Source organism: Euleptes europaea, chromosome 18 (assembly GCF_029931775.1).
Source record: "Euleptes europaea isolate rEulEur1 chromosome 18, rEulEur1.hap1, whole genome shotgun sequence".
Classification (NCBI taxonomy): domain Eukaryota; kingdom Metazoa; phylum Chordata; class Lepidosauria; order Squamata; family Sphaerodactylidae; genus Euleptes; species Euleptes europaea.
The window spans coordinates 34188433-34202994 of NC_079329.1; the positions used below are offsets into that span (position 1 = coordinate 34188433).

Consider the following 14562-nt stretch of genomic DNA (forward strand, 5'->3'; position numbering starts at 1 on the left):
CCCAAAGTGGTGATTTATATTACTCTGTGCATATAAGAGAGGGCCATGAGAGCCAAGCGCTTACTCATCCCTTCCTGCCCTCCCTCTCACGATCTGCCTAAGTTCACAGAATCAGCATTGCTGTCAGATGGCCATCTAGCCTCTGCTTAAAAACCTCCATAGAAGGAGAGCCCACCACCTCCCAAGGAAGCCTGTTCTACGGAAGAACCACTCTTAACTGTCATGAAGTTCTTCCTGATGTTTCGCCGAAAACTCTTTTGATTTAATTTCAACCCGTTGGTTCTGGTCTGACCTTCTGGGGCAACAGAAATACCTCATCCTTTCCTGGTATAGGGGTGATCCTAGAAGGAGTCTGGGTGGGAGACGATAGCTCTTCTAGGGTGATCTTAACAATACTGTGGTGGCCTTTGCTCTTCCCTTGTGAGTCAATTAATCACATTAATTCAGCATAGTTAGAGGGACTCCTCATCAACCTAGACCAGTGATGGCGAACCTTTTAGAGACCGAGTGCCCAAACTGCAACCCCAAACCCACTTATTTATTGCAAAGTGCCAACACGGCAATATAACCTGAATACTGAGGTTTTAGCTTAGAAAAAACAACTTCCCTGGACTCCCTGCTGGGCAGCGGAGAGTCCAGGGAAGGGGGCAGGGCCTTTGAACGCTGCCTGCTCCACGCTGCCTGCAAAAACTGCATTAGAACAAAAACTGCATTAGACCTAATATAGATGGGAACCAGACATCCATAGTGGTACCTTCACATTCAGAGGCAGTCTACCAGTTGTGGGAGGGCTGTATTCTCCATTCTTGAGGAAGTCCTGGAGAGACCTAGCAGGCATTTGCTGGAATCAGGAAAGTTTTCAGGGAGGGACGGAGGGAGGAAAAGGAAAGGAAAAAAGGAAGGAAGAGCTTTCTGGCCAGGGAAGGAAGGGGGCTTCTGGGCTGGTGAGTAGGGCGGCAGCCACCTTGTGCGCCAAGGAAAGGGGGTTTTGGTGGGGAAGGGGGCTTCTGGGCCAGCATGAGAGGCAGCTGCAGCCTCGCAAGCTGAGGAAAGGGGCTTCTGGCGGGGGGGTGGGGAGAATGAGGCTTCTGGGCCGGCGCGCTGCCACCTTGCGCGCCCAGGAAAGGGGTTTTGAAGGGAGAGGGGAAAGGGGGCTGCAGGGCAGCTGCCTTGCAACCCAGGAAAAGGGTTTTTGCCCATGGAAGGCACCGAGGGAGAAAGGGAAGGGGGCTGGAGGGCCGGCTTGCGTCGTGCGCCCTGCAAAGGGTTTTTTGGCTGGGAAGGGGGGGAGAAAGAGGGAGAGGGAGAAGGGGGCTGGAGGACGACAGCCTCCTCCTGCGCCCTGCAAAGGGTTTTTGGCTGGGGAGGGGAGGAGGGGAGGGGGGAGGGGGGGAGAAGGGGGCTGGAGGACGACAGCCGCCTCGTGCGCCCTGCAAACGGTTTTTTGGCCAGGGAGGAGGGAAGGGGGAGGGAGAGGGAGAAGGGGGCTGGAGGGCAGCAGCCGCCTCGTGCGCCCTGCAAAGGGTTTTTTGGCCGGGGAGGAGGGGAGGGAGAGAAGGGGGCTGGAAGACAGCCGCCGCCTCGTGCGCCCTGCAAAAGGGTTTTTGGCTGGGGGAGGGAGAGGGAGGCTGGAAGACGGCAGCCACCTCGTGTGCCCTGCAAAGGGGTTTTTGGCCAGGGAGGGGGAGAGGGAGAAGGGGGCTGGAGGGCGGCAGCCGCCTCTGCGCTCTGCAAAGCGGTTTTTGGCTGGGGAGGAGGGGAGGGAAAGGGAGAAGGGGGCTGGAGGGGGACAGCTGCCTCGTGCGCCCGCAAACGGTTTTTTGGCCGGGGGAGGGAGAGGGAGAAGGGGGCTGGAGGGCGGCAGCCGCCTCTGCGCTCTGCAAAGGGGTTTTCGGCCGGGGAGGGGGGGAGAGGGGAAAGGCTGGGCGGCGGAGAGTCCAGGGAAGGGGGCGCGGCCTTTGAACTGCTCCGTGCTGCCTGCAGGCAGCGCAGAGCAGTTCAAAGCTGGCGGCTGGGAGGGCAGGGGCCCCGCCGCCCAGCTGAGCCGTGCGTGCCAGCAGAGAGGGCGACGCGTGCCGGAAATGGCACGCGTGCCATAGGTTCGCCAACACGGACCTAGACGCTTCCTTCTCTAGAGTGCTTTTAGCCCAAAATAGTGTTTGAGCAGATTAGCTCGCATGAAATAACTAACAAGCTACTATGCTAGAATGTTGGTGGTTTCTTTCCTTGTCTTCTTGCGAAGACAGCTTCTAGCCTTGTCTTAGAAAAGATCAGGATCTTGTGTAGGTCAGCAAGTGATTTGCATCCAAAAAAGAAAGTCTTCCATTTCTGGGATGAACAGCTGTTTGCTCCCTTTGTCACTTGAGGTCAAGGTGGGCAGTCAGCATGTGCCAGTACAGTTGTTACAGTAGCTTGGTGAGAACCATAAATGCTAACATTTTAGCTTCATCAGTGACACACACACATTGTATTAAGGGAAATACTTAATGCCTTCCAAGCATGCAAATCAGATAGCTTTGGTTGTAAAGTACCATTTCCCACTTTGCTTGCTGTGCCATTTTCGGCCACTAGATGGCTGTATTATCTGTCTGTCTGTCTGTCTGTCTGTCCTGTGTGTGTATATATGTGTGTGTGTGTGTGTATTTCAAAATACAGAAAAATCTGAAATACGGACCACTTCTGTTCCCAAGCAGTCCGGATAAGGGATACTGAACCTGTGTGTGTGTGTGTGTGTGTGTGTGTGTGTACATACACACACACACACAGGTTCAGTATCCCTTATCCAGACTCCTTGGGAACAGAAGTGGTCCGTATTTCAGATCTTTCCGTATTTTGGAATATTTTGGAATTTTTGCATATACAGAATGAGATATCTTCGGGATGGGACCCAAGTCTAAACACAAAATTCATTTATGTTTTATGTATGTTTTATATATACTTTATACACATAGCCTGAATATAATTTTAAATAATATTTTAAATACTTTTGTGTACACTGAACCATCAGTGGCACTACTGGGGGCCTGTGAGTAATGCCTGCATGCCGGCTCAAAGGTCCTGATTTCGGATCAGTCTGGATGTCTGGATAAGGGACACACAACTTATGTGTGCGTGTTTCTCCAACGTGTGCGTGTGTGTATCTCCAACTTAATAAGCTTCCTTGTGTTTCAAATAAATGAGAGATAAAGCCCTGAGACATTAGAGGGAAGGGCTTTGGCTCAGTGGTAGAGCATCTACTTGGCATGCAGATGTCAGTATCAGGCTTCTGCCCCTAGCATTCCATAAGCAAACTCATCCAGGCAGGTAGCTCTGAAGCAGTAATACTTTATTAGGAGCAAAAAGACAGATTAAAGGACTGACTGCCTACAGGCAGATGAGGCTAATAATGGGGAACACGGGCAGGTTACATGCTTAAGACACTACGGATTGAAAAGGTAAACATTGCTAGGCAACCTTGAGATAAGCGGTTCCCAGGAAGACACACTAAACATTACCACAGCTGCAGAAAACAGGATGAGCGAAACTGTACACGGATGTTCATAGGCATGAGAACCAAGGCCAGAACCTGGCCTGACTCATGTCAAGAGCCTTTGCTCCAGCAAAAAGGCAAAGGCCTGACAGCAGAAGGTCCCAGGTTCAATCCCTGGAATCTCCAGTTAAAGGGACCAGGCAAGTAGGTGATGTGAAAGACCTCTGCCTGAGACCCTGGAGAGCTTCCAGAGTAGACAATACTGACTTTGATGGACCAAAGGTCTGATCCAGTATAAGGCAGCTTCATGTGTTCATAGGGAGAGTGCAGAAGGCACTTAATCTGTTTGTGCTGTACTGCAGTCAAAAGCTCTGCTCACAACCTGAGTTCGATCCCGACGGAAGTGGGTTTCAGGTAGCCGGCTCAAGGTTGACTCAGCCTTCCATCCTTCCGAGGTCAGTGAAATGAGTACCCAGCTTGCTGGGGGTAAAGGGAAGATGACTGGGGAAGTCACTGGCAAACCACCCCGCAAACAAAGTCTGCCTTGGAAACGTTGGGATGTGACGTCACCCCATGCGTCAGGAATGACCTGGTGCTTGCACAGGGGACCTTTACCTTTACCTGATTTGGGACAGTATACTATGGCACAGCCAACATGCACAAAAATTTGTAGCAGAGGTACAAAAATACTAAAGGTAGCAATACCAAATATGGAAAAGCTGGAGGATATATAATTGGAGATGATCTACCTGATCAGCATATTCCGCTGAACGTGCAGTCTCATCCTCCTGTACTTGAGGCTCCAGGAGAGGATTTCTTGCTTGAATGGTCCTCTTCCGTACGAGGAAGTTCCTTCTGCATGTCGGGTGAAAAGCAGAATTCTGTGCATTCTGTAAGGCCCTCCTGACCACTAAACTAGTGGTAGCTGTAGCTAAAAATGGGCAGAGCATATAATATGCTGGTACAGAGAATCAGGTGTTGTGAAAAGACACGTTTCAAGGGTTGCTTAGACATGTTGTGCCAAAGAGCTGCTTTTCTGAACACAAGACACAAGTAATTGATTGCTATAATAGGTCATGGGATGGATCCTACAATCTGTCAGTGGAAAGATTGATGGTTGTGGATCTTTCTTACAACCCCCCCCCCCCGAAGCTTCTTCCAAAGCTGTACTGGTTGAACAGAGAGGAGAGGACAACCCCCCCTTCCCACTGTAGATCCCTGACCTGCATGATTGTTGGTCCATGTGGGTCCCATGACTTCAGAAATTGACCTTCCTTGGATTAGAAGAGACTGCTGGGGAGGAGAACACAGATTCCTGATCGTGGGATCCAACCCAATAAATTTCATTTCCTGCCTTCTATAGTAAAAGGTTTCAAATTGCACCCATCCATACTATGATAGTCATAAAATTAAATACTAGTCTATTTTTTGCTTGGAACCTAGAATGCTTCATTGTCTTTAGAATGATGTTCTGTGCATATGATAATCAAACCATTCTGTGTGCCCAAAACTGCCAACTGGCAGCCCTTGGGGTGCATTCAGTTTTCCCTTCTCTGCACCAAACTTGGGAGGATCTGGTACTGCTTTTAGACCGATGGACACGTCCCCCACGGAGCTTGACCCTGAGGCCTCTAAATCATCACAGAAATCTGGGGGGTGGGGGAAAGAAATTTCACTTCCTGATTAATCTTCCTGTTTTCTTTTAGTTTGGGAGGAGAACTCTAGTAAAACTGCTAGGTGGAAAGGGAGTAGGGAGAGGCGGTTGTACTTCTTGGCTGGAAGAAATGCTCCTGAGATGTTTGGCCAGATGGACACTGCCTCTTTTCCCAAACCGAAGTAGCTGTCCATCGGTACGATGTGGAAAAGAGCAAACTTCTAACCCTAATGGTTTCCAAGCCTGGTCTGCACTTTTGGGGTGAGACCCACAGGTTGGGAAGCCCTTATCTAGTAGACAAAGTGGTGGAGTGGGCTTTAGTCTGCATTCAAATCCCCCTTATGTCTCCATCATTTGGTCTCAGTCCTTGTAATCTGTTTTCCATATCCCTAGAAAGCATGCTTATTGATAACCTGCTTGGACAATGAATGTAGACATTGGGTGCAAACCATTTTTAAAGCTAAAAATAATTGAAGAAGGCTAGTTATTCTCTGGCAATGCTTACCACCAGGATGGGCGTCAGTGAATTCTTTACTCTGTATTTCACTACTTAATCTGTAACCAAACATGTAACATTTTTGGAATAAGATGTATGAGAAGGGCATTCTGTGATTCTCTTCTTTTCTTTGCTAGATAACCTTTGTGACAGAATGGCAGATCAGCATCAGGACTTCAATATGACAGATGACCATTTGGTGAGCCAAGTCAGGCGAAATCAGACAGGTGAGCCTTACCAGGTGGGACACACCAAGCAGCTTTCTCAACAGGGTGGAGCCCCTGTGGTCCAGGAGGATGGGGGTGCGGAACACAGAACCGGTGGAGAAAGGCTGTCCATGGAGAGGGAGACTGGCAGTGCAAATGGGCTGAGGAAAGGTTAGTCGTGAGTCCTAGTCAAAGGTACCTTTGTGCATGTTTATGTTCCTTCTTCTGCCAGTGCTTTGCGTTCAGCAGTTGATCCCTGCTAAGTGAGAACCTTTTCACCTTAAAAGCAATTATCTCCATGGCTATGATCAAAAAAATGGCTGTAAAAATGGCGACTAACTTCTCTTGGTAAAAAGACAAAAAGGACTGCAGCATGTTAGAGAACACCTGGTTTATTGATATGTGAGCTTTTGGAGAGTTCACCTACTTTCATGGCTGGTTGTTTTCTGAAGAAAACACCTGACCATTTTGGGATTTCCTGGAATTACAGCTCATCTCTAGACTACAGAGATCAGTTCCCCTGGAGAAAATGGATGCTTTGGAGGGTCGACTCTGTGGCATTGTCTCTGTCCTCCCCAGGCTCCATCCCCAAATCTCCAGGGGTTTTCCAATCTGGATCTGGCATCCCTACAGCCAGCCCTCGCCTGTGGCCAGGCGGGACCTAGCAACCCTATGTAAGCCTTGGAGTTCCATTGATCAGGAGAAAGTGGGATATAAATCCTCTAAATAAATTCAAGTATTATTATTATTAACCCAAATCATTGGATATGGGCAGCAATTACTGTTCATGTTGTCATTTATATATATGATATGAACTTATTTCCTGTGGAACCTGTTTCTCTTACAGATTTCATTTACTGTAAGAAAAGCAATATCCTGCAATTACAAAAAAAAATTCTTCCTGCCTCTGTTTGCATCTGTTTGAGATGTTTTAATGGTGCTCTTGTTATTTGTTTTGAAACTTGGAAGAACTATCCACCCCTCCTTCCCCTCTTCTCCAGATGTCAAGCATAGCCTCTTTAAGTGTCCAGCTGTGTGTTTCCCATCATCTTTGTTTAATGTTGTCTGTAATCCTAGGCATTACAATGATTCTCCAGAGAAAGGTAGGCTAAAAGTGTCTTAAATATTCGTTAGTCCCCAACATGTGGGAATTAGTGATATACCTTCTCTGAACTTTATGCTTTTGGCACTACTTTTGGTACTGCATCAGTTTTTAGCCGCACAGAATTTCTTGTAACATTTTTAAAGCTGCTTTTTGCCACTGGTCTGTCTAGCCCATTATTGTTCACTCTGAACTGACTGGAGGCTTCTCAAGGTCTGAGGCCTAATTGAGATTCTTTCACCGGAGATGACAGGAATTGAACCTTGGGCCTTCTCCATGCAAAAGGACATCTTGTGCCATTGAACTGTGGGTACCAGAGCCCATGCGTGTAAATGAGATCTGCTGTAGTTCAGTTTTTATTGCATCTGGCCAATGGTCGTTGCAAAAAACAAAAACAAAAAATAAAACATCACAAAACTGGATAACAGTAGTTAATAAAAGTTACATTTTAGTAACAAATTAAAAGCTTTATGGGTATGCTTTTCTAACCCTCTGGATCTTATCAAAATACAGCACATATTTAACCTTCAGAGTTAGCTTGGGCTTAACACGAAATAAGCAACAAAAACCAAACCGAAAATTGACTCTGTAAGATGAGGGAAACCCAAAAAGTAGGGTTGCCAAGTGCCAGGTGGTGGCGGGCAAACCCCCGCCAATCCACCTGGCTGCCCGCCGACCAGCTGAGGGTTGGTGGGCAACGCCTGCAAGCACGCCATGTCACTTCTGGTTTACACCCAGAAGCGCCACATCGCAACGGGCTTTTTACTGGGAGTTTGAGTGGTAAAAGGCCCTTTGCGATGTGGTACTTCCGAGTGTAAACCAGAAGTGATGTGATCACATCGGCACGGCCGCATGCAATCTTTCCCTCATTTCCGCCCCAAAAACCTCCTGCCGAAGGAGAGGGGGGACCGGGCAACCCTTACCAAAAAGTGAGGCCTCAGGTCCAATGTGTCTTTAGCCCTGGATAATAAGAGACTACCAAGTAGAGTTCACAGTTGTAATTAGGAAAGCCCGCTTCGCATCAGCTGTTGGGTTAACTCAGTTCTTTTCAAAATGAATGGGTTGGGCCAACCTGGCTCGTATTTTCTTTGCTGCTAAAACCAACAGGGCAACTTGAAGAGACACAACTAGCTTCGTATCTGCAAGGAGAAATAAGAGATCAGCTGTGTGCCTTCTTTTTTATTGATTGATTTTATTGAATTTATACCCCTCCCCTTCCAAACCCAAGTTGGGCTCAGGGTGGCTTTCAACTGCCTATATCATACAATAATTAAAACACAGGTTAAAACAGGATTAAAACACAATTAAAAAGACCATCTAATTATACTTCCTGCAGTAATAATATTTTCCTAAAGTTTCCTAATATTTTCTAAACTCTCTGTTCCTTTCAAGATGGCTGGGGAACATAGACCTTTGGATTTTCCTCAGTAGTTACTTCTTCACTTTGCTTTTAGCTGTTGTAGACTGCAAGAACTCTTTGCTAGCGGAAGGCTCATTCTTAATATCCTAGGGATCAGATGAAGGTGATCTCCTGGTATTATCATCTGTCTGACAGATCAAAACACGGAGGTTGTGCATAGATCATCTCTGTGATGTCAAGGGTATGCACTGAGTTCCAGGTGATGGAATTTCCTCTCAGAATCCTTGCTGTGTTTTAAAGGCGCTGAAACCTGTTTGTTGGGTCTTGCTTTTACTGGCTATCAATAAAAGAAAGCCTTATTTTATCACTGTTTGTATTCTTGTATTCTAGTTTTACTGTAATATTTAACACTTGTGTGTTTTTGTTATACTGGTTGGTTTTTGTACACTGACTGGAACAGTTTAGATTGATGTTGTAAAAATCCAAAATAAATAAAGCCAGAGATACATATTTTGATTCAAAGATGGACTTCTCAGGCTTTAGCGGTGCTTAGCACCCTATGGAAAACAAGGTGCAAAATATGCTGTTATGGGGACTGGCTTTCCCTCTGGGGTGAATTAAGCTTGCTTTGCTTGTTTGGCAATTCCTCTGCAGTTTCCAGAACCCCAGCCAAAAGGCTGAGAGAGAGAGACAGAGGCAAACCAGGCCGCTGTAAGGAGATACTGAGGGGAACAACTTATTTCTATCTACTAATGACTTCTCTGTTGAAGAGCAAGGATCATCACAACATCCTCAGCATGAGCATCCATCTATAATGTGCCCAGACTCATCTTCCCATTTCTCTTCAGGCCATTCGAAAAGTGACAATGCCTTGTGGATTGCTAGATCTCTGAAGGCCGTCTTGTTTTTGCCCTAACCTGGCGGTATTGTTCTGTGTTGATGAAGTACTCCAATGCTACACCAGGCCGGTGTTGAACCTGTGGTTCTCAGGACAGCACAGAGCTGAAGCCCTGGCTTAGCTGCGTATGGTGAAAACTGATCTCCTTTGTCAGGACACAGCAGTGATAGCTGAGTGGTCAGTGTGCCAGTCAGGACGAGGCAAGCCTGACAACGTGAATGAGAATGTGAGGAAGATTGAAGCATCCTGGGCATCTGTGAAGAAACAGGCAGCATCCTTGGGTGGTATATTTCAGCTACGGTTTTTCTGCCTACGGTAGAGGCATCCATATCAACTTTAATGTGGGCCTCACAAATGGCAACAGTGATTTTTTTGTTTTAATTTGGCCAAATATTCTGCTAGCCTGGGCCATTCAGGTCCCAGCCCAGTGTAGAGTGCAGTCTTTCACAACTAGAGCACAGAACTGTGGAAGATCGTGAGACCTGAGAAGGCTTTGACAGATTTTAAATGGCACTGGTATATCTGCCAATAGGAGTATCTTCCTTCCTAGGGTACTCATACTGCTATGAACCTGGGGGTTGGTGCCAGGAGTGGGATCACTTCTTTGAGCTGCAGCAGAGAGGAGATTCTACTTGTGACCGAGTGAGGTTCAAGCAGCAGGTGACCAAATCATACCTGCCTTGGAAAGCCTAATGAAGCAGATGCAGTGGCTCACATTGTGCAGGGGCCTTTATGGACCAAATGAACGTTTTGGTTTTTAAAAACCAAATTTGGCTCAAGCGTTATAACAGAGCCAGCAGCAAGTGAGCACGTTAGGCCTGGTGGTAAAATATTCTAGGAACAGAGATGGCTAATACATCAGAACTGCTGTTGTCAGAGGAAGAGAAGGAAGAACGGCATCATATTGGCATAGAGTTAGATCAGTCGAATGATTAAATATTTCATAAAGCAAGAGGGCCTAGACATAGGCCCATTTTTAACATCTGAGGGAGCAGTTGCCCTCAGATTGTCACGATTTACCTTCTGCTGCAACTTCTGTGTCACAACTGCTGATCTTGCAAGCTGAGGCAGAGCTGCATTTTGTTCTGCTTTCAGAAATACTCCTTCAAAAGACACACACATGTTGTCATCCGCCCTGGGCTGGATGAAGACTTGGGAGGATGAACTGGAGGGGCTAGGGACTGCCCTGGGGGAAGATCGGGGGCTCTGAGGATGCCCAGCTTCACCAGTCTCGGGGCCCATGGATTCCAAGGCCTTGGTTGTGTGGCCTGCTCATAAAGCCTCAGCTCAAGAAGATACTGTCAACTTGGGGCAGCACTCCTCGTTCTTGTAGGGCTGGATCTCAGACCAGCAGTTCCACCTGGCAGAAATGGTGGAGACAGCAGGCCATAGAAGAGGCAGCACAGCAATGGAGAAATGCCAGGCTTCAAGCCTATGTCCCTGCTACCAAGCCAGATCACTGCTATGGGGTATGTGGTCTCTTGCAGGATTGGAACAGGTGAGGCTTCTTCCCCTTTCGTAGGGGCCAGTGTGTTCCTGCTAAACTTGCAAATGTGGGCCTATCTCCGATAGGGTGCCAGGACCCCCTGTCCTCTGGCGGGAGGTTTTTTGGGGGGAACTGAAGCAGGGATCGCGCCACTGCGCCAGCGCGATCCGTCACTTCCGGTTTACACTTGGAAGTGCCGCATCACAAGGGGCCTTTTCCACTCAAACTGGGAGTTTGAGTGGTAAAGGGCCTGTTGCGGTGCGGCACTTCCGGGTGTAAATGCATCGCAAGGGTCCTTTTACCACTCAAGACTCCCAGTTTGACAGGGAAAGGCCCCTTGCGATGCAGCACTTCTGGGTGTAAACTGGAAGTGATGTGGCACAGCGGGCAGGCATACATGCACACTTGCCCGCCGACCCTCAGCTGGTCAGCGGACAGCCCAGTGGACTGGCGGGGTTTTCCTCACCACCACCGGACACTTGGCAACCCTAATCTCCAAGCTGCTGTGGGTCCTGCTGCGGAGGAGTCCATAAGCAGTAGAATCACTTCCCCAGTTGTTCCCCATCAGTATCCCTCTTGAATCAGATTCGTCTCGGAAAAACAAAGGGGTTCAATCATTAAAGACATATTGAATTGTGTCCCCTTCACCTATAAAGACTTTTTTTGGGGGTGGGGGTGTCACTTAGAGTTGCCAACCTCCAGGTACTAGCAGGACATCTCCCGCTATTACAGCTGATCTCCAGCCGACAGAGATCAGTTCCCCTGGAGACAAATGGACGCTTTGGCCATTGGACTCTATGGCATTGAAGTCCCTCCCCTCCCCAAACCCCACCCTCCTCAGACTCCGCCCCTAAAACCTCCTGCTGGTGGTGAAGAAGGACCTGGTAACCCTAGTGTCACTAGATTTTTTACATGTAAATAACAGGAGAGCAGTGGATTCCTGCTGCTTTGAACACACATCCTTTTGTATTCCACAGAGTAGAGACTTTGATTTTAGAGAACTGTAATTCAGCAGACTTGTGATAGTGACTGTAACCAGCTATATTGCTGGGGCATGCATTTTGCATCTTTACTTTAATTCACTGTGGATAATTTTTGATTTCCTTTCTTCTGCAGAAGCGGTCGATTACTGTTCTGTTCTAGCACCCTGAATGATTTTTTCTTGCAAAGCAAGGCGTAACCTGCAAAATCCTTTAAATGGCAATCGTAGTGATCAATACACAGTAGTGGGGGGGAGTAGTGGGGGGTAAACGGGCTTTCCTGTAGATTTCTTCTGATTTTGCTTTCTTTTTTTTCTATTGCTTTTTGATGTTTCAGTTGCTCTTAACAGCTTGCCTTGGCCGTTCTTCTGATGCTGCTGAAACTTGTACCTGGCATTTCCAAAGCATTGCCTTCCTCTTGCTTATATCTGCCGTTACTGCCAGCTGGCGGTAGCATGCACTTGCCACCCTGTGCAACATGGGGCTTTGCAGGCTTTAGTGAGAGGACCTTTTGCATAGAGGGCAGCCCACAATCCATAGCTGAGCTCCATATGCTGAGCGCCAAATGTGTGTTTTTTCAGGCTCTCCCCTCCAGATACCTGTTGATGACGGATCCGACGAAGCCGTGTCTGAGGCCTCTGATGCTAAGAGCACCCCAACTGTGGAAGGTGGGAGCTCTTTGTCTCCTTACTTTGAAATTCATTGCAGCTAACACCCAGTGTTCAGAAGTGCACCCAAACAGGCGCCTTAAAAAAATGCTTTTCACATCTTTGCTTCCACTTTAAATTAACTGCATTTAGTTTAATAGTTGCTGTGACAAAAAAAAATTGCTGCACACAGTGTCGGTTGCAGTTCTGTTTTCTTTTTTATGCACTGAATCCTAGCACATCTAAAGACAGCCAAAGCAAGGCATCCAATGTTCTAACAAGCGGGTCTCCCATAGGCTCCTTAGATACCCTCATTTCTTACAAAGCCATTTTCTAGGCAGCATAGAAGTTAACATAGAACCCAAGTCTAGATTAGGGTTGCCAGCTCCAGGTTGGGAAATACCTGGACATTTTGGGGGTGGAGACTGAGGAGGGCAGGGTTTGGGGAGGGGAGGGACTTCAATGTGGTATAATGTCATAGAGTCCACCTTCCAAAGTGGCTATTTTCTCCAGGTGAACTGATCTATGTCTCCTGGATATCAGTTGTAATAGCGGGAGATCTCCAGCTACCCCCTGGAGGTTGGCAACCCTAGTCGAGATACAGTTATGTAAAAATCCTTCATTGTGTAGAAAGCCCTTTCGAGACTGCTGAAAAAAAATTAAAGGCTGTAGCCTTTATTTTTTATGGCTGTGTTTGTGTTAACGGACTTGATAAGAGGTCGGTGGCAAACTGAAGTTGACAATGCACAGGTCATTCTGAGGGGCCACTATATCAAGATCACATCCCAGAACAGATATTGTGGGTGTGGATGGAGGGAGCTTGAAACAGTGGATCATATGATCTTGTTTTGCCCATGGTATGATCTGTACAGAGTGAAATGATTGGATCCAATCCTGAGGAATCTAGGATCTGTTGATAGGGCTAAGATTGTACCATTTTAATTAAAGGAAAAGGATCCGAGGATTCCTTTAGCGATGGCAAAATTCTTCTCAGTGGCGGTCGCATGGAAGGAAAAGATGAATTTTTATGATGGGATTAAGAAAATGTATAGGGTTAATCTCAATTTTACAAACAAAATAGAATTTAAAATATATAGAAATATTCACATATAAGAATAAAGCACAACAAATATAATTTAGCGTAACCTGACTTGATACCTTAGGTCAAATGACTTGCCCATTAAAGGAAAGGAACGAACAGTGAATCTACAGTATGTGAACAGTTAGAGCTGATTTTCCACAAAACCTTACAAATAAATCCATAGAGCTCACTAGTCCACAAAACATTTTTGCTCATCTGGTAGTGTGTTCATATGTATGTTAGTGGCCAAATGGAAAGAACTTCCATATGAGTCGGGTAGTGATGCCATGTCTATCCAAGTGGCATGCATTCTTATCAAATTATTTGTACAGTTTGGCTTAATACAGGAGCCCCGTGGCGCAGAGTGGAAAACTGCGGTACTGCAGTCAAAGCTGTGCTCGCGACCTGAGTTCGATCCCGACGGAAGTCGGTTTCAGGTAGCCAGCTCAAGTTTGACTCAGCCTTCCATTTTTCTGAGGTCGGTAAAATGACTACCCAGCTTGCTGGGGGTTAAGTGTAGACGACTGGGGAAGGCAAAGGCCAATCATCCCATAAACACAGTCTGCCTAGTAAACGTGATGTGACGTCACCCCATGTGTCAGTAATGACCCGGTGCTTGCTCGCACCCTTACCTTTACCTTTTTTTGGCTTAATACCACTTTGAAGTGGGCTAAATTTCCACATAAAAGCTTACCCATGCGAAAAGAAATACTGATTTTTTAAATCCCTGAGTTCATTGGCCTGTCTTGCTTGTCACTGAGTACAAATTCAGTATGTGTGAAGGTGCATTCCTCAGTGAGCTTGTCTGTTGCTCTGTAAGACTGGTTTTAAATTGGTTGCCTTTTCATCATGAGTTCGTCCCAGTAATGGGAATGCACAATTGCACTTTTCTCTGGAGGTGGGGGTGGGGGATTCAAGGACAGATTTGCGGGGTGGGGGTGGCCAGACAGGCAAATACTACCCATGTGTCCTTGGAGAGAGCCCAGCTACTCCACCTGATCTGGGAGCAGGCCAAGTGCAGGTGACCAAAGCCAGTCTGCTGCCACCACTGCTCTAAGCAATGCTAGAAAAACTGTGGACCAAATCTGTAGTGTAGTTGTGCTCTTATTAGGGTTGCCAACCTCCAGGTACTAACTGGAGATCTCCTGCTATTACAACTAATCTCCAGCCGATAGAGATCAGT

At 47.0% G+C, this 14562-nt stretch overlaps 1 protein-coding gene across 6 annotated transcripts in view; it reads left to right on the forward strand.

Moving 5' to 3' along the window:
- The window catches only part of MAPT (microtubule associated protein tau), a 103489-nt gene that overhangs the window by 41605 nt on the left and 47322 nt on the right, over nucleotides 1-14562 (forward strand). For 3 of the 6 annotated variants that reach the window (XM_056863921.1, XM_056863926.1, XM_056863922.1), the window contains exons 2-3: nucleotides 5757-5846; nucleotides 12233-12319. In XM_056863921.1, the coding sequence (XP_056719899.1) occupies nucleotides 5774-5846; nucleotides 12233-12319 (160 nt within the window). In that variant the 5' untranslated portion in view covers nucleotides 5757-5773. The remainder of the gene's footprint in view (nucleotides 1-5756; nucleotides 5847-12232; nucleotides 12320-14562) is intronic. The other 3 variants (XM_056863923.1, XM_056863924.1, XM_056863925.1) reach the window with 1 other exon arrangement.